This window comes from Triturus cristatus, chromosome 3_1, assembly GCF_964204655.1.
Source record: "Triturus cristatus chromosome 3_1, aTriCri1.1, whole genome shotgun sequence".
NCBI lineage: Eukaryota > Metazoa > Chordata > Amphibia > Caudata > Salamandridae > Triturus > Triturus cristatus.
In genome coordinates, this window is record NC_140583.1 from 432,633,778 (window position 1) to 432,659,346 (window position 25,569).

Below are 25,569 nucleotides of genomic sequence, written 5' to 3' on the forward strand. Positions count from 1 at the left end.
CATGGCAACCACGATAAGCTCGGAAGAGGCTTTTCCACCTTCAGCTAGAATGTCTTTAGCTTCCTTCTTCTTATCCTCGGGGAGATATTCCAAGGGAGTGGAGATAGCCGACCACATCTGTCGGTCATATCTTGTAAGTATGGTCATAGCATTAGATGCCCTAATGGAGGTGGCCGCCAGAGCAGAAAACCTGTTCCAATGTTCTCAAGACGTCGTCCTTCCTTTTAGCTCATCTCTGCGCTGCCTGCATAATGACCGGATCTGGTCTAGGATGCCCAATAAGACTTGTGGGTGATACTTTTTGTCTAGTTTTAATACAACATCTGGTATGGATGCTGTTGCTCTCATTCGCTTAATGCCCTCCTGCCACAAGAAATCCACTATAGGAATTGTTCTAATGGTATGCTGAGTGCCTGCCCTAATATCATAAAGGAAATAGTCAGCCTGTTTTGATGGAAGACATTTGACCCTTTATTGGGAGGGACTATAAGTGGGCCAAACAAGCCCTCATCCTCAGACTCTTGGAAGTCCAGCATCAGCGACCTTTGTTGGAGGGGGCAGCCGTAGACAGCGCTGTTGACGGATGAATATGCCACTTCATTCTGCATGCTTTTTCCCCGCATGCAATTACAACGCGGTCATTACAACGACTGCGTTGTAACAACGCCTACCATTACCCCCCAAATTATAACAATCACTTGCTCCGGGGGACGCTGGATGTTGGAATAGTATTAGTTACTATTCCAACTCCAGTGTGTGCAACAGTAGGGTAGTTGTTGGATTGTACATCCAACACCTTTTGCCCCCTCCGCAAGTCGTTGTTCCGACTTGTGGAGTAATAGTATGCGTTGTTACAATGCGGTCATTGTAACAACCACGTTATAATACCCTGCGAGGAAAAGGATCCGTGGTAAATGATGTTTACCTTGACAGATTGATACTAGAGAGTGAAATCCTCATCAACGGTGAGGATGCAGTCACTGTTAACTGTGTGCTTGACAATGCTGCTGCCATCGAAATCTTGACCCTCGTCATTGTAGCTGTCGCCGATGAGGCTGTCGACGGTGGAGAAACATTGGCTTTTTCCATAGACGGCAAGATCTATGACGACGAAGCCGTTGACAGGGGAGATGAAGAATCCTTGAAAGGAGTCTGGGGAACAAAAGCTGGTGCTGAACCAGATCTGGTAGGATCCACAAGAATTTTTTGGGGTGTTTTTCCTCTCAGATTTTTCCTTTTCTTGAGACTTGAATCTTTTAGAGTCTCTGTGGTGAGAAGAGGAGCCTTCTTCCTTTCTCTTCCTGGAGGAGGAATGAGCTTTTGTCTCAGGACCCTGAGTCTGAAGGAGCATTCCTCTTCTTGAACAAGAGGGGTAGCCTACCCTTCCTATCCTAGAGGGTTTTGGCTGAAAATGTGCAGCAATATTTACATTCCCTGAGTTTATGGTCAGGGTAGAGGCAATGCAGGCACACTTTGTGGGGAGATTCTGAGAAATGTCTACACTTACCACAGGTCATGCAGGGCCAAATGAACCCTTTTTTAGACTCTGGTATTTTCCATGAAGAAACAGGCAAAGACACACTCAATAGTACCTTAAATGTAGCAGAATATTTTTAAAGCTGGGGGTCAAAAGTTGAAGAAAACACTGTCACTAAGCAGAGCTCAGAGAGACTCTCTATCACAAGATGAGCGGTAAGAAATGTGATTTATGGTGAGACCACCAATATCCCATCATGCCAAGAAGGCGGCAGTTGCTACAGTTTTTTTCCGAGTAGTGGCAGTGTTAGATAGGTTCAATAATTGCCTCTGCCATCTCCACAGGGGAGGCGGGAGGGTTTACTATGACTTCAGTGGAGATTCCCTTGAGAGAGAACTGGGAATACAGGTAAAAAAAACATTCTTTCTCTTTCAGGGGATCTCCATTGATAGCCATAAGCACTGAATAGAATAGCAAGCTCATCCCCACCAAAGAGAAGTTGGAAAAAAAGAGGAATGCTCAACTGAACAAATCAAGCAAATACATTTTTCATGGAAGCCTGTAATACTTGAGCATCTGTTCTAGCATCTGAATCCAAACAATAATGTTTGGTAAACGTATGAACAGATCTCCATGGAGCTGTCTTACAGATCTCAGCTATTGGCACATTTCTCATTTAAGCAGCATTAGCTGCTTTCCCTCTAGTGGAATGAGTTTTAGGTCTACTGGACAGAACCTTATTTGCCTTCTGATAGCATAATATAATGCAAGATATTATCCATCAGTATATGGACTATTTGAACGTGGCTAGACCTTCAGATATCTTTTGTTTTGTCAAGATAAAACGTTAAGACTCACCTCATGTCTAGAGAATTGAGTCTTTTTAGCAGGTGTGGAAGGGTGCTGAAAGAAAGTAGGTAAGGAAATGGTTTTATTAACGTTAAAGTTCAAAATTACTTTAGGTAGGAATTTCAATGAGTCCTCATAACCTCCTTACTGGAATAATAAACGGTGTATAGTTTGTGTGAACATAGTGCCTGGATTTTGCTAACCCTGCATGCTGATGTGATTGCTACGAGGAAAGCAGTTTTCTAAGACAGATGTTGTAAGGATGTTTTGTGAATGGATTTAAAAGGAGCCTGCATGAGGCGTGAGAGGACTACATTGAGCTCCCAAGGAGGAGATGGAGGCTTTTTGGCAGGGAAAACTTTTTTCAACCCCTCTAATAAATCTTTGACAGCGGGAATTTTGAAAAAAGAGGTTTGTGAAGGACATTTTCTCTAGGCAGTAATTGCAGCCAAATAAACCTTTATGGAAGAGGACTGTAAGCCAGATTTGGTCAGATGAAGTAAATTTCAAGAATCATATCTTCTTGGCAGGTTGTTGGATTCACCTTCTTGTCAGAACACCAAACACAAAATCCATTCCATTTAAATGAATACACTGAATGTGTTCAAGGTCATTTACCTTCCGTAAGAATGATCACGCTATCTTGTGGAAAGTTCAAATTTCCATACTGAACTAGCTTAGGAGCCGAGCTGCCAAACTCAACGAGGAGAGGTTGGGGTGAAACATCTGGCCTCCAAATCTTCGTGAGAAGATCTGGTCTGCACGGCAGCTTGAGATGTGGACGCTCCGACATGTGGAGAAGGTCTATGAACCACCATTGCCAGGACCACTCTGGAGCGATCAAGATCATTCTGGCCCTTGAGTAAGAAAGTTTGATGAAAACTGACAGAATAAAGGAGATTGGAGGAAAGGCGTATAGAAATTTGCCAGACCAGTCGATCCATAGGGCATTGCTCAGTGTACCTGGTTGGAAGTACCTCTAGGCGAAGTCTGGACAATTTTTGTTTTCTGCAGTGGTGAATAAATCAATGTGCCCCACATTCTGAAAATGTTGTGCACAAAGTCATTATGAACAACCCATTTGTGGTTTTCCTGAAAGACTCTGTTTAGGGAGTCTGTTTGAATATTTTGAATAGCTGAGAGATTAGTTGCAATGAACTGCAGGTCTCTGGCTATCGGTCAATTTCAAATTGTCTGGGCTTCATGAGACAAAGGTCTGGACCTCGTTCCCCCTCGTTGTTGAGGTAGTAGATGGTTGTCGTGTTGTCTGTCTGAATAAGTACGGATTGTGTCTTGAAATATGGGTGAAAAGCCTTCAACGCTAGGTGAACTGCTCATATCTCAAAGAGATTGGTGTGATAAGTCATCTCTCTCAGAGACCACGTTACCTGGATTTGAAGGTGATCCATATGTGCTCCCCTTCCTAACAATGAGGCATACGTCATTATTGTTTGAGAAGGGACATCCTGATGAAATACCATCCATAGAAGCAGATTTGTCTGAGAGCATCACCATCTCAGAGACTGTTTTATATCGGAGAGAGTGTGATCTTGTCCTCCAAATTGCCCAAAAATATATCCCTCTGACCTGTAGAGGTCACATGTGAAGACAGGTGTTCAGAGTCAGAAAAACACACTAAGCTATTGAGCCGAGAAGAGGTGACACTATTCTCACTGTGGGGTGAGAGACTTTCATGAGAGAGTGACACTTCAGATGGATCGATAATAGTCTCTCCTCCGAAGGATACCCTCTTGCTTGAATGATGTCAATGGTGGCACCAAAGTAATATATTGTTTGGACTGGAGTAGAGGCTGACTTGCTGAAATTGAAATTCAGCCCTTATCGATGGAAAAGATTGCTTGTCAACTGATAATGCAGTTGGGCTTCTTGAGGTACTGAAGCCTTGATGAGCCAGTCATATAGGTACGGGTAGAAGATAAATCTGACCTTTCTGAGGGGTGCAGCTAACACTGCCATATATTTTGAGAACGTTCTGGGGGCTGATGTGAGACCAAACAGAAGCCCTCTGTACTGGTAATGATTGTGACCTATGACAAACCTCAAGAAATCGCAATGTTTCTTGGCTATTAGGACATTAAATTATGCATCTTGGAGGTCTATCCAACAGAGCCAGTCTCCCTGGTGTATCTGAGGATAGATCCGATGTAGTGCAAGCATTCAAAATGTTTCTCTTTGAATCCATTTGTTGGCTTGTTTCAGATTGAGAATGGGTCTGAACTCATTTCTGGAACCTTTCTTTTTTGCCAGAAAAGAATGGGACTATATCACAGTGCCTCATTCTTTGAGAGGAACAGTTTCCACAGCATGCTTCTGCAGAAGAATGTTCACTTCCGAACACAACATCTACAGATGTTGATTGGATGGTTTTGGTGGGATATTTGGTGGAGGACTGGTAAACATGCGACAATATTTATTCCGTACAATATTTAAAACCCATACCTCTTTTGTGATGGAGTGCCACTCTGTCAGGAATGAGAGATACTTCCCCCCACCGTAGTGGGTAACAGAAGAGGGGGAAGTAGAGATTCAGTGTTTAGAGCCTGCTGCAGGTTTTCTCCCCTGAGTAGGCTGTTGGCTAGCTCTTCCTCTGAGCTGGCAACATTGTTGCAGTTGGAATGGTCTTTATGGTTGATTTTGTTAGCAAACTTGGTACCCTAGTGGGGCTTAAAACCCTCTGTGGGTAAAAACGCCATTGGTAAGTCCTGTAAGTGTGCCTTTACTGTTCTTTCAGCTTTTTAAGGTATACTGCCTTCAGGATCTCCATTTCGGACATCATCCGGGTCATTTCATCATCCGTGTTGAATAAGGTGGATCCTGAGAATGGAAGATTCACTCAGCCTTTAATCTTTCTGATGTCGATAAAATGAGTACTATAAAGTTGGGTAAAAATAAACATAACATAAGTATTTGTAAAATGGACATTCACTCAGAAAGGAAGCTTGGCGCTGAATAACAGATGTTTAGTGTTACCCAACTCAATTCATCGACCTCAGAAGGATAAAACGCTGTGAGTACCTGCCGGGATTTGAACCTGGGACCATGAGGTCAAACACAGGCTTTTACAGTTGATGCATTAGTCCAGTAAGCCACCAGACCCTGCTAACATTTGCTATTCAGTTCCAAGATACCCTTCTGGGTGAACGTGCGCTTTACAATTATACATGCTATGTGTCTACAATTCAGGGCAAATATCACTCTCCACCACTGTCAAAGATTATTTCAGCTCTCTTGTATAAGTGGCATCTAAAACAGGCAATTGTCTTTGTTGTGTAGTTAAATAAACCATGCAGTTTACTTTTTATGTACATTCAGCAGTGGTAAATGTTGTTATATCATCAGAGTTAGTCATGTGATATTGCTTCCTGGGAAGATTCAGGGTCAAAGGTCATATGGTGTCACTTCTTGTGATGTCATGAAGGTCAAGGTGTGTTTTATGTCACTTTTGGTGAATTGACGTCCATGGTTATGAACCCTGTCGAAATTAAAAATACCTTGAAATGAGGCCCTTGGAGTTCTTTAAGGTGTGGTAGTGAATGCTGTATTTTCAGCTTGAAGCAAAACTGTTCTACACTTTGAAGCTTTGTTAAAGGCCTGGGACAACTTTCCGGCCTTCTTGGGAGTAGACCGCTTGCCAAATAACGAGGACATTTTCAGTCCTGTTTTACACACAAACATGCGTTGCTGCACGGTGGAGCAGTGCGCACGCGCGCGCTCCTTACAGACTGTAGAAGGATGTCCGGCCGCGACTGATGCATTTTGTTGGATATATGATCTGGGAGACACTAATAGGAGCATTTGGAAATTGCATCAAACGGACCAAGCATTGAGCATACGTGTTTGTGTCCCCAGCCCCTGTAAAGCAGTCTTAAAATCCAGTGACGTTTCAACTTTTGTTGCATTCTAATGCGCCTACAAATAAAAGCACCATTTGACATTACTTTTCAGATCAAAAATCTTTGTAAGAATAAGTCTCAAACACGTCGGTAAAATTAGCTTCAATAGCTACAACATTTTGACCAATGAACAATTAGTCTAAAGCGTTTAAAAGTGGACCACTAGCCGCTAAACCTCTATAAAAAGATTATTGTGGGAGAAACACCTTTCCCCCCTTGGAAGTAGTCACCAGGCCTTGACAAAAGTTATGCGCTTAGCATCTTTACAAAAGCAATAATTGTTTTTGCATTTCCCTTAAACTCAATCTTGTTACACCTCTCCACAAAAACCAGGACGTTTTATACAATATGCGGCTCCCAAACCAAATATATCTTCCGTGCTGACTATCCCGTAAATCAGTCAAGTCTATTTTAAGCACATTTATTTGTTTTTCGCAATACACGTTTTAACAGTCTCGGCGATCTCGTCAGCATGAAAAAACCTGGCTGTGGCAATGAAACATTTCCAGCAACTGTCCATTGTCATACTACACTTATTTAATAAGAGAACATCACACAGTGTAAGTGCCAGTAAACAGATTGTTCTGATGAACATTAGCACAGAGACTGGAACATTTGCAAGACTAACTTTGTATCTCTACATAATCTGTATGGAGTAGGTAAAATGAGTACCATTAACTTGGGTGATAACACCTAGGAGCATATTTACAAGGGGATATCACCACCAGAACGTCAATTTACAAAGCGGCCTTAAGCTACTTAACGTAGCATCATGCTGCTGTGTAAATAAGGCCCCTTTTCACTCTTCACTCAGCGTGAAAGGGGGGTGCAATGGGTGTTGCAATGAGCGTTCCGCCACAACACCTATTTCTTTTTGACGCTGCATCCATATGTACAAGGATAGGGCAGCGCCAAAAAAAAAAACCTGCCTGGTCTTAGGATGGCGATACGAAGAGAAATTATCAATTTCTCCTTGTATTATGTTTTTCTATGTGTGCTGCAGATAAGCAGTACACATACAATGCAGCATACATAGAAACAGCAACTTGCCTTTAAAGATTGTTTATGTGCAGGAAGGTGTCCCTTCCTGCACATAATCGCCCCTGAAGGACAGGCACCCTTGCAACATGGTGCAAGGGTGCCTGCGGTGGAGCTAGGCATCTGTTTTAGCGCCAGCACTAGGGGACACGCAGGGGTGCGCTGTATTTTTGTAAATACGGCGCAACCCTGTGTTTAAAAAATGTTGAAGAGTTTTGGAGTAACACTGTGCTTCGACATTTTATTATAAATATCCCCCTAGTGTGAATCCAGCTTGTGGTATGCACGCTACATACAGCTATATGTATTACCACTTTTACTTGCAGCAGTAGTAGCACTGGCGTTATTATCGCTGATGGTTTGCTGTCATATTATTGTTGATGTCATTTAGTTACTCAGCCTCTTCTCTGCCTCTCACCGAGTCGAATTCTCAAAACCATCTGTGCATCCAACTTTAACTTAGGTGTGCAAATAGCTATTTTACAAGTCTAAATTCACATTTTGGATTCACCAAACATGCATTAATACTTGTAAAAATCTTTACTGAAACATAGTTGCTAATCTGGTTTTACGCGTGGAAATTGTGCTTTTGGGGGCATAGATACCCCGGGTAACTTTTTTTAGTATTAAAAAAGGTTTCATGACCTTTTCCCAGCCAGAAAATCATGGCCATCTCACTTCTGTCAAGGGTAATCGAGATTGCTGCTCGTGCTTTCAGATACAGGCCTGCAGATCACAGAGAGATGTGCGTGATCTGCAGTTTGGCAGGGGGTGCAGAACTCGTCTGTCAGGTCCCTTCCTCTCGCTCCCAGACATGTTAACTAATTACAAGGAAGACATAACACACAACAAAGTGTGTGGACTGTAATAACTATGCCCAGAAAGCCTCTAGTGTGCGAACAGAATGCTTAACCACGTGGGTGCATCTGGTTTTAGTAGATTAGAGCCCTCAAGCCATTAAGTCTGACTTCACTTATATCATTTTCTGAAACAAGCAACACAAAGAAAGGGCTTGGTTTGTTTTCAGACAAACACTGTTTTTCCCATCATTGAGGTTTCTTCTTCAACGATTGTGTTTGAAGTCCGTTTTGGAGTACACAACATTATTCCCAGATATTTGCGATAGCCAGAAACCATCAACGGACAGGGATGAGAACAACAGACTGCGGTGTGTAGCTGTCCTGGAAGTCAGTAGACTGCAGATGGGCCACAGAGAGGAAGGGGAAGTTGATCTCTTAACACTTTATTTTATAAAAAGAAAACACCTCTGTAAACCGCATGAATGGAAAGGTATATGTTCAACCACTTAAATGAAACTATGAATAACAGTTCAGACAACGTTTGGGGAGCTTTCAACACCAACCTTTCAAAGTGTCTATTAACTTTTATTTTCTGTTGTTCAATTTCTTCAATTTCTCTTCTAGTTTTATCTTGAACCCTGAAATAATATACAGATATCATATTACTATTAAATACGTGCATTCTGTTCTGACATTGAGAGATATACTAGGAATAGTTTCAAATGTTTATTAATCAAGATTCAGTTAATGAAAACCATTACATGATATAAAGCAACACCCAATGTGACTTGTGAGTGCTCTATTAAAAGAGGTAAGAACTTTCATATTTAAAATGTGGTTCTAATCTCCCCAACCATTGGTTCTATTCAGCTACAGTTATGTGAATTGACTAGCTGCGATTGCTTCTCAAAAAGGCCTGATTGTTGTTTAATTCAAATGATAAGGTGCTGGTGCATGTTTTCATTAATACATTTAAAACGCTTTTAAGATCTTATAATATGACTTTCAGTGATTATTTAAAGTGCAACAGATTGAGTGGGGGGGGGGGGGGTTAATCCAGACTGTTATTCAAGCAAGAGTTGCAGCCAGCAGAGGTAAACTTGTCTTGATTGGCCCATACCGGGTTAAAATCTACTATTGGTAGGCCAAGGAGGCGCATGTACATTATGGGGCATATCAACAACAACCGGCGATAATTATCTATAAGCGCACTTAGAGCTAGGATAATTATCGCCGGCTGGTGTGAATTTTTATCGCTGAGATAGCGTGCTATTAGCAACGCTTATCTCAATAGCGATAAAAATCCTCACGCTAACAGGCTAACGTGAGATTATCGCTGGAAACCCAGCGATAATCTCACGTTACCTTGTTGATAGGGACAGGCAAACTTAGCCATGATATCCTCCTTCCATAGGATATCATGGCTAAATCAGAAAAATACCAGACGTAAAAAAGCAGCGTTAACCGCGGTTAGCGCTGCTTTTTTTGTCTCTAACAGGGTTAGCGACATTCTTGATAATAGGAGAAATGTCGCTTAGCGACATTTCTCCTATTATTTTACTCTGGAACACCCCCTTTGCATCTCATTAGAGATGCAAGGGGAAGCGTAGAGTAAAAGGGTGCTAACATGCAAATTTGCATGTTAGCACCCTGTTGTTGATAGGGCGCTAGATTTATCTCTCCTTTTTTGGCTTTTAAAGCCAAAAAAGCAGAGATAAAGCCCTTGTTGATATGCCCCTTAGTCTCTCCGCACTTTTCCCTCCAGGTATGATGAATTTAAAGGGTATAACATCTCCAGTGAGCTTAGAGAAGCCAGGTCTTGCTGAAATTAAACTAGCCTTATCTGGCTATTGATTACCTCTTTCCATGTCGTGAAGGTAAAATATTCAAGGGCAAGTGCTGCTGGATCAATTTGGAAGGATGCAACTGAATTCTGTAGTTGCCTGTTCCATGGAGTTACAGGGTTCTAAAAATGACTATGAGGCAGGCCCTACGAGGGTTCTCTGGAGCTATCAGTATATGTATGTAGTATTTCAGAAAGTCCGCCTTACTGGTTAGAGTTTGGTGTAACAGGCCAAGTTACAGTCGAAGTCTTGATCTACGGTGGTATGTAGACAGTTGGAAGATTCCTACACACTGGGTGTTTTCAAGACTACCTGAACAAGAACTGGGAAAAGCGTAATGGCCTTATTGTAGTGCTAGAAGAAGAGTGGCCTGATTATTGCTGCAGGCTGTTTAGTTGCTTGTTGTGGCTGGGTAAGCCATAAATGATTGCATTTGATTTCCTTTCTAGCAAGCTTTTGTGGGCAGAATGTTGAGCAGATTCAGTGAGCCACCCCCCCAGATAGTTATGTTTTGCTGCCGTAGTGATGATCTTGGGCTCCATTGTTCATGAGAGCGAGTTTTTATTCTTGTAACGGCCAAAATGTATGATTTTGGTCTTTTCTGGATTAATAGTGAGAAAATTCTTCTCGTTATACGAGTGGAGGCTTGTCAATGCTTGCTGGAGGCCCACATTTGTGTGATCCATGATTGCAATATCGTCTGTGTACTGAAGTATATGAAGGGGCTTGTGGCCTATTCGGGGGAGAGGGAAGCTATTGTTTGCTAGAGCTTTCCCAAGGTCTGCTGTGTATAAATTGAAAAGTAAGGGAGCTAACACACAGCCTTGTTTCAGACTGCCTCAAATGGGGATTTTGGGGGTGAGTGTGTGTGGACCGGTTCTCACACGGACCCACGTTTCGGAGTAGAGGGAGATTATCATCCTTACAAGGTTGGGGGGGGGGACCCCAGTGTGACAGCTTCCTCCACAACGTCGGTATGTTCACTTTGTCAAAAGCCGTGCTATAATCTATAAAATAGCAGAAGAGTGGAAGCTGTTTAGTAGCACTCGGGCATATGCTTTAGCCTCCAGCACAAGCAGAGCTCGTAAGCAGTAATTGGACCGCTTTGTTGGGTCACCCTTCTTAAATAACGGGCAAAGAGAGGAACCTCTCCAGGTCTCTGGGATGTGACCGAGCTAAAGGCAAGGTTAAATTACAGGGCTAAGACTGTTGCCCAGCACCTCTGGTGCACATTTGAAGATGTCTGCTGGAAGACCATTGGTACCTGGCGCCCGTCGTGTTTCATGGCCTTAATGAGTTTTGAAATTTGGGTTGGTAAGATTGGCTCCTGTTGGCCCCCCTAGGAGCTGGTCAGCAGGCCCTTGGTTGACCATTCAGGTTATAGATTCAGGATGGCCAGAGAATACATAACTCACCCATCAGCTTTCGGAGACCCTGTTTTCTCTCATTGGAGAAGGCGATTTTAGTTTGTTCACCTAGTTTCAAAAGCAAGCAAGAGATCTCTCACTGAGCATTCTGTGCATTTCTAACCGCTCCTTTTCATCCAGGACTTTCTTTGCTTTCTATATGACTTTTTTGTATGCCTTTCGCAAGACTTTAACAGCCCTTGCATTTTTAGTAGTAGGGTTGACTTTGCATATGCAAAGGCTTCTCTTTAGGTTCTTCTGCTCACTATTAGGAATAGGGAAGGCGTCGCTGCCAGGAGCAGTCAGGGTTGTTGGACTCCAAGCCCCAGAGGTCTGAGGGGCCGCCTCACCTGTTGCCAGTCCTGACATCAGCACAGCGCTATATAACCATCCGGGATCTCCGCAACGCGGGACGCGCGCGGGCGTGCCGGTCGAAGCCCGGTCAAAGGGCGGGCCGTCTGTGGCCGTCAGGGGCCAGAGGAGGCTGGGCTGGTGCACCCCCCTTGGTTGCTTCTGATCAGTGGACAGGAAGCGGGGTGCCTTGCTAGGTGACATTATTGTTGTATGTGTTCTTATTTGTATGTCGTTTGGCTATAACCCTCTTGGTACGTTTTGGTGGTCGTTCACATCTAAATGGGCAGAGAGCACATCAGGTGCTTTAAATCAGGACTGGATCCGCGGGATATAGCCCTGGCAGAGGGTGGGCTGTCTGCGGCCGTCCGACCGAGGCTGGGTAGGCTATACCTCCTGTGTGTCGGTCGACTGAGCCACAGCAAGTTTTGTGACATTTGTTATTAATTATATTTAGTGCTTTAATGCCCAAAACGTGACGCCCTTGCTCCCAAACTTGCCTTACGATACTATATTACTGCTTGGAAGTGGAATTGCCGGTTCCCCTGCAACTGGTTTTATAATGGCGAAACAGTTGGCTACACTGGATAACTACCTCGTTAAAGTGGTAAATCAAATAAACAATGAGCGGAGGAAATCCTTGGGGCGCGGGAGTTCACCTTTACCTGCGCCGTTTCCTTCTTCCCCTGTGGTTGATGGTGCATTGGTTCCTGGTGCTGCCAGTGTTCCTGGGGCCGTGTTGGTGGGTGCACCGGTCCCTATGGAGTCGCCGGAGGTAATTATTGAGACCCCAGAACAGTTTGTTGAACTATCATCGGATGTTTCGATTAATACCCCAGAGCGGTCTATTAAGGCGAAGAGAGAAGTTAGGGCATGCAGGAAAGTGCAGCTCAAGTACGGGGGGCCTAATATCAAGAAAAAAGCTATTCCAACATCTAAGAACATTGTCCGTAATATGGGGACTCTAACAGAGGACTGTGCCGCCAACTTGAACTCTGAGCAACTTGATATTCTGGTCAGTATTATTGAGGCCAAGTTTGTAACACTTGTAAAACCTCTGGTGGACAAATTAGACTTAATGACAGCTGAGGTATCTAGGTTGGGTAATCTTTTGTCTGCTCATTCCGGTAATACTGTATGTCCTAGGCCAAATGAAAGAGTTGTATCAGCTAGTAATGTTGGGTTAGGGTACCAAGAAGGCATAGTGGGCAAGGCAGTTACACCTACCCCCATGGCAGATCAGCATAAAAAGGTAGCGGCAGCCCCGTTGCCGGTGATTCAGAGGAAAAAGGTAACAGCAGTCCATGTATCAGCTGACAATAGTAGGAAGGCCACAACGACACAAGCCAGTAAAAAGGAGGTGCCAGTTTTTAAGGGTAGTTATATAAATCTCCCCCCTGACTGTGCACCCTATGTGGTGGTTCTCACTAATGTTCCACCTTTAGTCCCCAGTCTGTCGACGCCATATCATGAAAATGATGATTCTCTAAAAAACAAAACTATTTCTTGGTTACACAGACAATGTGGGTTTCCTCTGAATTACTCTGATCAAATACCAGAAGAGTAAATTGGATTGGCAACTCAAGGAAAACCTATAGGGGCGATTGTGTTATTGTGAATTTTAGACATCCACAACATGTTGCTACTGTTTTACTTAGAGCTGCCTCCCTAATCCCTGATGAAGACAAGGTGCATGTACACCCACTGGGTTACTTTTATAATCACTTGAATCAAGTATCTCAAGCTATCAATAGAGGTAGACCCCTTTTCCCCATTCCTTCTCCAACCTTTGAGGTTCCAACATATAATAGATTTCAAGCTTTTAGCTCTTTGGACCTGAATGATTGACAGCCAAAGGTTGGTGGGTTTAATGCGAACGCACATGGGGCCATGTTTAACATGATACCACAACGGGGTAACATTGATACCATGCCTGCTACAAATGGGGCTACGAATGATCTAACCAGCATCTGGCCGAAGCTTGTGCCTGATGTTGAACGGGATGCAGCCAATTCGACTGAACCCTGGGCCGAGTATACCGACGCAGGTCCAGTCGAAGACAGGACGGATCGGATTGTAGATATGGTATACGATAACCAGACCTGTTTCTCTGAAAGCTGTATTGAGAAGGGGACAACCATGGTGAGTTGGAATATAGCAGGATGGGCTTCAAAGGAAAACAATCAGGGTTGGATGGACCTGGTTGGTACGTACGATATCCTCTGTTTGCAGGAAACGTGGTGTACTAGTAAACCTAGTGTTGATGGCTTTGCCTGTTACAGCTTGGAAGCCATAGAATCGAGACATGGTAGAGCTAAGGGCGGTTTGCTTTTTCTGTTGTCCGTGGATTTATCACGGAACACACTCACAAATTCTGTGGGTTAGAGAAAAGGATGGTCACGAGGTGGTGTTAATACATTTTTATAATAACATTTTTAATAATACCCGACATCTAGTTATTGAGGAACTAGAAAGGGCACTCATGAAGCTTGTTACTGAAGCAAAATGTTCTTTTAACTTCATCTGGTTAGGTGAATTTAATCTTACCATTTGTCCTTTGTCACTTTCTAGGGCTTGTGGAGTGCTAGACAATAGTGATAACTATATATCACATTTTCCCCATAATGCATATGGTGACGCAATTAACAATCTCATGGCAACTTATGATTTAGAGTTACTGCAACCTGGTAAGGATGCAGATGGCCAATCTACTCCCACTTATACGGGAAGGAACTTTAATTCCCTCATTGATCATGTTATGGTGTCATCTTTTATTATGCCCAATTTTCAGACATCAGTAATACAGAATCCTACACTTAGTGATCATAATCGTATCGTATTGGTAACTGAGATATGGAAGTGTAGCAGGCAACAGGTGACCAAAAGCCGGTGTAACATTGAGTCGCATAGGCGAAATGGAACACGGTTAAGATGGAAGGGGGAAAAATCGGCAGTTGTCATGGGCATGATCGTATCTAAATCCTTGGTTGAAATTGAAGGCATTCTGAATATGGATAGTACATCTACTGTTATCATGAATAACTTTATTATAATTAATCAAACTATTGAGGGTGTCTTCACCACTAGTAGGATTGCCAAGTCCCATCAGGGAAAGGGTTGGTTCGATCATACATGTACCTCTATCTCAACCCGACTGAAACAGGCCCTAGGAGTTAGGCTTAGGGATAAAACCTTGGTTGCCTGCTTAAGATCTGAATATAAATTGGCATTGTTTAGAAGGAAGAAGGATTTACAACAAGAAGCGTGGGATAACCTATCGCAGGCGGCTGAAACTTCAGATAACTGCCTGTTCTGGTCCACGGTTAATTCTCTTTTCTCAGGAACGATAAAGTACCACACCTTGTAGCTAATGTTGGTAGTGAGGCCTGGATTTCTCATTTTACGGCCATATTTCAAGGAACAGGCCCTATTGATGTCGAACCAAGAATTTGGCCCATAGTCCCTTTAGACATTACTCTGTCAGAAGTTGAGAACAGTATTAAGTCTAGTAAGGGGGGGAAGGCGCAGGGCCCAGATGGAGTACCTATCGATGTGTATAAGACAGCACCACTGATGTGGGGACCCATACTCACCCTGGCACTGAATGCTGCCGTAACAACCCTGATTCCACCTAGGTGGGGAGATTCGATCATTGTCCCTATTGTGCCCCTATCCACTGTCTAGGGGACAAGGCGGTAGCTAGTAATTATCTTCCGATCAGTCTGCTTGACTCCTCAGTAAAAATTATGAGCAGAGTATTGTTATTTAGGCTGGAAGAGTGGGCGGAAGCAAATGAGATCCTGGCAAGCTCGCAATATGGGTTTAGAAAGGGACGTGGAACACTAGATCAATGCCTGAACTTAGACTTAATTATCGGAAAGTATACCAGGGCCAAGCCAGGCACATTATATCTTTGCTTTGCCGATCTAAGCAGTGCATTTGACCTAGTGGACCATTCCATCTTATGGCCAGTCCTGTTGGAACTTGGCGCACCAGAGGCTATCATTTTTTTCTTAGCAAGATTATATGATAGAATGCAAACATGTGTGCGTTTCGGGGTAGGAGGGGAGTGTACCCCAAATTTTGACGTAAAACGTGGGAAAAGACAGGGCTGTGTCCTAGCCCCTTTTCTGTTTACTCTATTTATTAATGCGGTCGATTCGGTCCTGAAAACAGTTAAAGCAGATGCTCCCCAGATTGGTGGAACAGGCGTCCCAGTTCTGCTTTATGCGGACGATGCTGTGCTCCTGTCCCGGACCCCGATAGGTCTGCAGCGACTAATGGACCAGTTCTCAGACTTTATCAGTAAACGGAGGCTAGTCATTAATAAGAGTAAAACTCACACTATGGTCTGTGGTACCAGAGGTAAACAAAATCATGCCTTTTTTATCGATGGGGTGAAAGTTCAGGATGTGGACAAATTCTGTTATCTGGGTGTTATCTTTTCTCATGATGGTAGTTGGTCCCATGATTTAATGAATGTTAGGTCCAAAATGAAGAAAAGTGCCTATGGTATTTTTAAATTTGCCACTAAGATCGGCGACAGAAGAATCAGTGACATGATCCAAATATATAATGCCAGAAGTATTTCCATCGCATTAGATGGGGCTGGGTTGTGGGGCCATACTAATGTTGACTCCTTGCAAAGGAAAGAAAACTGTTTTGTCAAAAAATTGCTTTGTGCCCCCACCTCAGCCTCCACTGATTTAATCCATAGAGAAGTTGGGGTTGCCCACTTAAGCGACCTGATTTTGTTAAGGCCACTAATGGTATGGCGTGCAATCTGGACTAAGGAGGAGAGAGTTTTTAATCAGTCTGTCATTGAGGACTGCCTTAAACTGGACTATTTTTTGAATATACCATGGCTCAATTATATTGTGGATAGCTTTGATACTATATTTGGACTCGATTTAGCGTCAGATCCTGGTTCTGCTGGCAATCTTTCAAAGTTAGATATGAAAAATATTTTCATGACGTATCGAGCCAAAAAACGTGCAGTTTTAAGTGGACGCCTCACTTCAGTTATTCTGTCCAATAAATATATGTATAATGATGGCTTCCATCTGTATTTCAGCCTGGTAACTAAACCAGCTCATAGGTTTGTTCTGACTAGACTCAGACTTGGGATGGCCCATGGGTTGGTGGCTTTTCCACAACTAAAGAAACAGCTAGTTGGACCGTGCCCATGTGATGGTCACTCGAAACAGAGCACCCTGCACTTTATGCTAATTTGCACTCTTTTCTTGAATATGAGGATTGTTTATCTAAAACCAATTTTTTAAAAAATATGCTATTTCCAATGTGGAGGATGCTATGAAATTAATTTATGAATTGAATTCTCCGGACAAATGTTTTTTTATTGCCACGTTTTTATGTAAATCTATTCAGCTTAGCAAAAGCATGATTTTTTAATCTTTTATGTGTTTTTTTTTTGTACAGCATTTTGCTTGTGTGCTTTTATGGTCATTGTTTCTTTGAATGTACCGAATAAAGCTTCATGAAAATGAGTGAATAGGGAAGGAAGTTTACTACAAAACAAAACCTTGTTCACTTTGCGTAACATTAGAGGTCGGTTTAAAGTAGTCAGATTGCCTCTTTTTAAGATTTGATCACTTATGTTGCATATTCTTTGCCTTAGCATTACCTACGTCTTAAAAATGCGTTTTGCAAGCCTTAATGGATGACATGCTATACACCAAGGCCCTGTAATTGTCTAAGTAGAGGCTAAATACGTAAAGTTATTCTGTTTAACAGTGAAACATTTGGGCACTGCTAGGGCAGGAGTTAGAATAGAAAATATGTCAGTATATTTCCCAATATTATACTCATTTATAGAAACAATGTACTATTGTCACAGAGAGTTTCTGTGGATAGATAAATCAAAGCAAAATTCTAAGTAAGGAACAGTTATTAATCCGTTTGAGAATTATGAGAACCTTGCAATTATGTAGTCGTATCCAATTTTTTTAACAAGGAATCAGTACAGTCCAAACTGAGTTGATTTATTCTTTTCTATTGACACGAAACATTAATAATCACATATATGTACAAAAAGGCGCAAAATATTCTAGTAAGAAGTGTTTTTGAAGAAGTGATAAGAAGATTTTAGTAATTCAACAAAAACACTTCTTACTAAAATATTTTGTGCCGTTTAGTACATATACGTGATTATTAATGTTTGCTTTGATATATCTATACACAAAAACTGTCTGTGACAATAGTACATTGTTTCTATAAATGAGTTCCATGTGAACACTTGTTGGAAGCTAATACTTAAATACCCAGTTCACATGGACATATGGGTTACTCTTCTTTTTTTGAAAGTAGTTTATTTTCCAAAGCGAGATCAAGGCAAGTGGTTGTAAAGGCCATCATGAAGTCTTTGTCGATGTGAAGATCATGTCACAATAAAGTTTGTTGATCTGGTGACATATGCCATTGATGAACAGTCATATTTAAGCTAAGTTAACCTTAGATTTGTTTGAGTTCCTTTTCTCAGTAAAGAGTCATAAATGTGGTCGGAGAAATGCAGTTCAACTGAAGCGAATAGCCACATAGACAAACATTATGGGGAATCACTAACATTTATAATTAATTTCTCAAATGTAGCAGTATTTTTTATACCGGGCACAGGAGATACAAAAACACTGGGGGCCATATTCTCAAGGAGCTATATCCGAGTTATCGGCACTTAATCGCTTCCAAAGGCACGATAAATTCATCGCCCCATTCACAAGCTGTTGCAAACAGCCTATAACACCACGTTTCCGGTGATAGCATCCTCAAAAAACATTGCCACAGATGACCTCGGCAACTATCGCTAATGAGATGCAGAGTAGGCGTTACCGAGCAAAAAGCCGCAACAACACCACTCCACAACATTCCCAATGACTGAACTCATTGGCGATAAGATCCCAAAACAGGCGATAATGTGTGGTAGCACCAGGAAACTAACACCTGCTCTGCCCTGGTGTAAAGTTGGACGACAGCCGGCACCAGAGAAGGGAGCACAGCCCAAAGCCAAACATGAAGAACAACAGATGCCCCCTGGGCAACTGAACATGCAGCCCGGAGCCCCAATAGAGCAACAACACCCACCGCCACCACACCCAGGACCCCCTCCCTGGAATACCCCCCACGGTCCACCACAGAGTCAGCACGGAGAAAGACAGCGGGCCCACAGGAAACCCACCAGCCTCACAACCTCAACACCAGAGGATGCCATTGCCCACTACAGGCTCCATAGGACAACCATCCTCCGCATCCTGACCATTATCGCCCAACAGGCCGACGGAACCAACACAGCGGACAACCAACATACCACCCCACCAGCGCCAAGAAACCGTCCGGTGAACGCAGCGCTCTACAAATCCTTTTTACATTACATTTTACATTACATTACATTACACCCCACACAAAGCTGCTGGCTGTGATGCACCTGTTGGCCTCTGGTACGGGGGTACCAGAGGCCAACCGGTGCATCTGGCACTGGGGTACCAGGCTGATAATGGCATCCAGGACAGGAGAGACTCCTCATACTCTGGCGAGTGTTGGTTGGGGGAACCAACACCCACCAGAGTCTGAGGAGTCTCACAGCCAGCCACATCCAAGTCCCTCACACCCGTCCTGGATGTCATCATCAGCCTGGTACCCTAGTATCTATATGTCTACCACAATCTGCTGGAAACCAAGCAAGGACCATACGCCATAGCTGGATGCATGCACGTGTTGGGGGCAATCGACAGCACACATGTCTGACTTGTGCTCCCTGGTGACACAGCACACAATCATCCCAACAGAAAGCACACGCATCCCATCAATGTACAGGCAATAGTTGACCACCAGGGACTCTTCACCAATGTCGTCGCCAACTACCCAGCCAGTGTGTATGATTCCTTCATCCTCTGACAGTCCGCCATCAACCAGCGCTACCAGGATGGCACCAAGGGAAATGCACAGCCCCGTGGCAAGTTCCAAATGAATACCCCACACACCTCAACTCCACAACCATGCAACTAACAACTCAGGCAATACACACATCACAAAATCACATACAACATGCAAAACAACATGCCCACCCACCAGACACGACAGAACAACTATCAATGGTAACCTGGGAAAGCCGTGAACATGAGCCATCAACGGCATGGCACCCCAGCCACACAATAGCGGATTGTGGGGAGAGGAGGGAACCAGGCATGTGTGAAGGAGGCAGGAGAACCATGAGTGGGAAAGTACACAATGCCAAGAGTGGCGGCGATGTGCTGGACAGACCGCAGTATGCAGAACACACCCATATCCATGGCGACATACACCGCTGGTGTATGGAGTGTAGTGGACAGTGGACGCAACCATGTCACCCAAGCCAGTGGGGGTGTATGCGGAAATGTTGCCTGTTAAGTCCCCCCAGTAAGCGTGAGCGGAGTGGGATGGCCCGGCGTACGCCAGGCCAGCGTAGGGATGTGAATAAAAAGCACGTAGCCCTGGGCGTGGTCCTCTTCCGGAATGCCCAACGTCTCTGCCAGGGCGGCGCCTCTCACCCCGCCACAAGGCCCGCTGGAACCCGAACCTGTCAGGCCCGCCCCACGCAGCCAGGCCACACTGATCACCTGCCGACACCGGCGTGTGTCACAGATGGCCCACCACGTGCAGGCACAAGCTCCGAGCCCAAGGCCCGTGACCCTGGCAGCCTCTCAGACCATCATGGCCTCCACGACACAGGCCCGCTTTACTCCTTTCTCATTGACGTACTCTACTGCTGCACCCGGCCTACACTACGGTCAAGTAGGTCACACATTTGGAACTGAGTCTTGATTACACGATGGCAGAGTACGTATGTTCATGGCAGATTTTATATCAGTGTACTCCCTTCGATGTGGTGCCACCAAGTCTGTGCATAGCATAAAACCACACGTGTCCGTGGTCCTACGCAGACAACTGCCCGCAGCCTATGCTGCGCACGAGTAGGCCACAGAATTGGAACTGAACATCGATTATTCAAAGGCAGAATACATATCATTGCATGCAAGGAGAGGCGTAAGGGGATGACGCGTTGCAGTCCGGAGGGAATAGGATCATTGTTACGGAGGTGATCGAACACTACAGACAACGCCCTGGTGTCACTGACTCTGTGCATCGTGAGCCAACGACATGTGGATGTGGGCCACTGCTGACTGCTGCCTCAGGCCTACACTGTGGTGCAGTAGGTCACAGAGTCTTGACTTAGCGATGGTGGAGTTCATATCAGTGTACAGGCATCATCGCAGACTGCATCCCCTCTCAGCCTCGGTGCCACTAAGTCTGTTCCCCGACATTCATGGACACTCTCTGGTCGTACATTGGTGGTGTCTGAGCCTATGAACTAGGGGGTAGTTTTCATCCTCATGTAGCTGTTACAGAATTGGTGGTTAAAACGAGTCTGTCGCTTTCCACTCCACCATATGCTGCTTCTGGATAATATCAGACCTTCCGCATCATGCCCTGGAGGACACCTTCCTCTGTCTCCCCCAAGCCTCCACCACATTCAACTTCGACATCGATGAGGACCCACTAACTGCGCCAGGCTCTACCTCAGTGCACCGCAAGTCACTGTCCCGTGGCAGGGTGCCTGTGCCAGCCGCTGTGCATCTGGGGCCACTAACTCTGTGCTGGTCAGGTCCGGAACCACTTCTTCTTAGATATCGGATGGCCTCTGAGGCGATTGCCTTGGGGTCATCAACACCATGTGTCTGAGGACTCAACTGCGGCCCACAAGGGCTCACACATCAAATCGAGTCCTGACCGGCCCGGATGTCGCATCACCGCAGGAGGCACACGCCACCACCGCCAGGACCACCTCCAACCGCCATCTGCCAGAGTCGAAACGGTGGTCCTGACAGACATACGGAGTTGTTCACACCTGTCGTGGATACCATCATCAGCCTGATACCCTGCTCAGCACTTCAGGTGCCACTAACTCAGTGAACCACAAGCCATCGTCCGTTACTGATTGAGTTTTGTGCTGTGTAGAGGTTGCGCAGCAATGTTATCTCAAGCAGTGTGAGAGACCTGGGACGTTGATGAGGAAGATGATGCAGGTCTAACACACCCCACTGCATCTGCATCAGGAATATCTCGAAGGGACACAATCCGAGACTTTTTCTTCACATGAGCGCGCTCATCTCTAGTGCCCCAACCACAGTGCACTGCAACTCACGGACACTTTTGTTTGCATGCTGGATGTCCTCTGGACTGTCTCCGGCTCCCTCCATGTTGCTCAGCAGTTGACTTTGTTATGCAGGTGTTTTCAGTTTCTGTTGGACTGGTGTCCACTGTTCAAGTGGTTGCCAGCACTAAGCATTACGTGCATGCTGGCTTACACTCACCCCGCACACATCCAGCACAGGCGTCACTGTAAATGTGTCCCTGCCAATAAAGGGGCCGGGCGCACGTGCCCGTAGCCAGTTCAACATGATATATGCGTGTGTCCCTGTGGTCTTGTATGCATGAGGGCCCTGGGCCCTACGACATTGCATTGTGTTGTGTTCAGCGGACACAGACATGTCTCCGCAGGCAGCGGCTTAGAGCTTGGACATGTAGCTTTGTCGTCACCCACTCAATTCGTAAGGGGAGTGGCCTGGGCCATTGTACGCAGAGCCAACGTGGGTGTGTGACTGCTATTTGCGTGCCCCTGGGCATGGTTCTGTAGTGTGAATGTGCATCTGCATGTGTGTCTGGCAGTGTGGGTCTCCTTTGTGGGGTGTAGGTGGTCCCTGAAGGGAAAGCGTATGTGAAATCTAGTTCACCTTCCATGGGTTCAGACCCCACCCACACCTGTTCGGCCACCTCCTTTTTTCGTGCTGACACATGGCATTGGGGTGCCATGGGTGGGTGAAGTGTCATGAGCCAGCTGTGCTTGCGGGTGCTTCCTGCTGTGTGGTCTATTGCAGGCTCTGTGTTCTCCTCTCCACAACCCACCACCCGGGTCCTGGTGGTGGGTTGCGTGGGATGTCCATGGGCTGTTGTAGGGCATTGGTGTCGAAGGTGTGGTGATCCTCTCCGGCATCAGAGTTGTGTTGTCTTTAGTGCTCTACTGGAGGTGTCGTGTGCCCCTCTGCAATGTGAAGGGGAGATGCATGTTGACATTGTGTTGACATGTATGTTGGAGCATTGTTCTTGTTTACATGCAGACTGTTTGACAATGTACATTGTGACTGTTTGGGAGGTGCTGAGTACTGCTGGGGGACAGTGTACAAGTGGACTACATGACGGATGTACTTTTCCATTGCACAGTTTCCTGCTCTGTCAGATGTAGTAGGCATGTTTCTGTGTGTGTGCAGAGCCAGTTGTGTCCTCGGTTCTGCAGTGTCGGCTTTGCGCATTGTACCACGTTGTCGTCAATGTGGGTGTGCTGATCTTGTTATGTGTGTGTGTGCTGCAGTGTGCAAGGGACATGATCCCGGGTAATTGTGGGTGTGCAGTGTGCTACTCCTCGTTGGGCATGTGTGCCATTGTGCCCATCTCTCCCCGTCCCCCAGACCTGGTCGTTACTCACCTGTTGATGTTGTGTCCGGTCCTCTCGGGCTGTGTCTGTACTCCCTACTCCTTGCACCATCTCCACACTGATGACTGTGGCCTAGCTTTCCTACAGCTCCTCCTGTGGCACAGGACTGCCACCTCCTGTCGCCGTTGCAGCCTTCCTGTTTGCGGCGGGTTTGTGCTTGATTTAGGTTGTCACATCATGCCAGCGCCTCTTGGCCTCCTCGATTAGCCTCCTCGGCACTCCGACTGCATTCCAGGTGGTCTACTTGTAGGTCAGTTGATGGTAGTGTTCTGTCACCTCCCTGAACCTGATCTGGTTTTGCTGCGGACTGCACCCAGTCATCCTCTCCCTCTTCTCCCCGGCCATCCCTGTCCCCGTTGTTCCTTGCTGGAGGTCTGTGGGGGTTGTGGGGTTTGCATTGGCCTCTGCGCTGGGTCAGGGTGCATCCATGGTGCTGCGCACTTTGGATTGTTTCTGGCGTGTTTTTCTTGTTCTGCTTTTATAGTGCATTTTCCAGCCAGACGCGTGGGATTTGCAGGCCTGTGGCTGGTTTTCGCAGCTTTTTGTATCGCGATTGGCTTCATCGCAGCTTTTTTTGCGCTTGCGTTTCGTATTTTTGCGACGTGGCGTTGATTTTAACGCAGCCATTTGACGCGTTATCTGGTGACTATCGCATGGTACCGCCATGTTGTGAATGCCTGGTTAACACGGCGTAAATTTCCTGCGATGGACTGCAATGTTGTAGGTTGCGGTAAGTTACTTTTGCGATGATTATCACACATTCTTGATAATATGCCCCTTGGAAAGAACACATTCAATCAATGCAGCCCATTTTAACAAGGGGTTTGCAAAGGGAAGACAACTCAGGAACGCACATTCCATTAATTACAAAAAAGGAATTTAAAAAAAATTCTAATGCAACTATTTTGTTAACCGTGTGCGTGTGGAATGTCTATACTGCCATCAGTCAGATGAGAGATGTAGATTGCCAGCTGGGCATTGTACCTTACCATTTCCAAGCAACTAGGGCTTAAGGAGTATTGATTTGACAGATAGTTAAGCGGGGACCATGTGGGGAATGTGCATGTCTCTCTGGGATCTTGTCCGCATCAGATCAAACAGGTGTTTGTTAAGCTCGACTACTCACCCGTAAGGGTCTCAAGGCGCTGGGGGTTGGGGGGATCGCTGGCTCCAGTCCATCAAGGAGGGGGTCTGTCGAAGAGCCCGGTTTTGAGGTTTCTTGCGAAGATGGGGAGCGAGGTTATCTGCCTGAGGTGGAGCGGAAAGTCGTTCCAGGTTCTTGCCGCGCGGAAGGAGAAGGAGCGGCCTTCCGATCTGGTCTTTCTGGTGCGGGGGACCATGGTGTATGAGAGCTGGGCTGATCGTAGGGTCCTTTGGGTTGCGTGGAATTTGAGTTGGCTGTTCAGGTATGCTGGTCCGGTGTCGTCGAGGGCCTTGTGAGCGTGGGTTAGCATCTTGAAGGTGACTCTAGCTTCGATGGGGAGCCACTGGAGTGTGCGCAGGTGCTGGGAGATGTGGCAGTGTCTTGGAAGGTTGAGGACCAGTCTTGCGGTGGCGGTTTGGATGTTCTGTAGCTTGCGGGTGAGGTTTTTGTTAATTCCGGCATAGAGTGCGTTGCCATAGTCGAGCCTGCTAGTGACCAGGGCGTGAGTGACGGTCTTTCTGTCTTCGAGGGGGATCCATTTGAAGGTCTTACGTAGGAGGTGGAGGGTGTGGAAGCAGGAGGACTAGACAGAGTTGATCTGGCAGTCCATTTTGAGCTCTGAATCCGGGATGATTCCGAGGTTGCGTGCGTGGTCCGTGGAGGTGGGTGGGCTTCCAAGCGCGGGGGACCACCAGGTGTTGTCCCAGGCGTCGGGGTTTGGGCCCATGATGAGTACTTCCGTTTTGTTGGTGTCTAGTTGTAGGCAGCTGTTTTTCATCCATTTGGCGACGGCTTCCATGCCTTCTCAAACTTTGTCTCTGGCGGTGTTGGGTTTGTTGGATAGGGAGAGGATGAGTTGGGTGTTGTCTCCGTATGACACAATGTTGAGTCTGTAGGTTCTGATGATGGGGGCGAGCAGAGCCATGTAGACGTTGAAGAGTGTAGGGCTGAGGGAGGACCCCTGGGGGACTCCGCAGGTGGTAGGGTCCGAGAAGAAAGGGGGGAGTCTGACCCGCTGCATTCTACCGGAGAGGAAGGAGCAGATCCAGTCAAGGGCCTTGTCTTGGATCCCTGAGTCATGGAGTCTGCGTATTAGGATGCTGTGAGAGACTGTGTCAAACGACGCTGAGAGTCGAGGAGGATGAGGGCTGCTGTTTCTCCTTTGTCCAGTAAGGGACAGATGTTGCGGCGAGGAGGGCGGTTT

General features: G+C 45.6%; 1 protein-coding gene across 1 annotated transcript in view; it reads right to left on the minus strand.

Annotated features, from left to right (window-relative positions):
• Positions 1-25,569, minus strand: part of FAM227B (family with sequence similarity 227 member B) — a 3,353,280-nt gene that overhangs the window by 312,026 nt on the left and 3,015,685 nt on the right. The window contains exon 13 of the mRNA XM_085646151.1: positions 8,642-8,716. Coding sequence (XP_085502277.1) covers positions 8,642-8,716 — 75 coding nt within the window. The remainder of the gene's footprint in view (positions 1-8,641; positions 8,717-25,569) is intronic.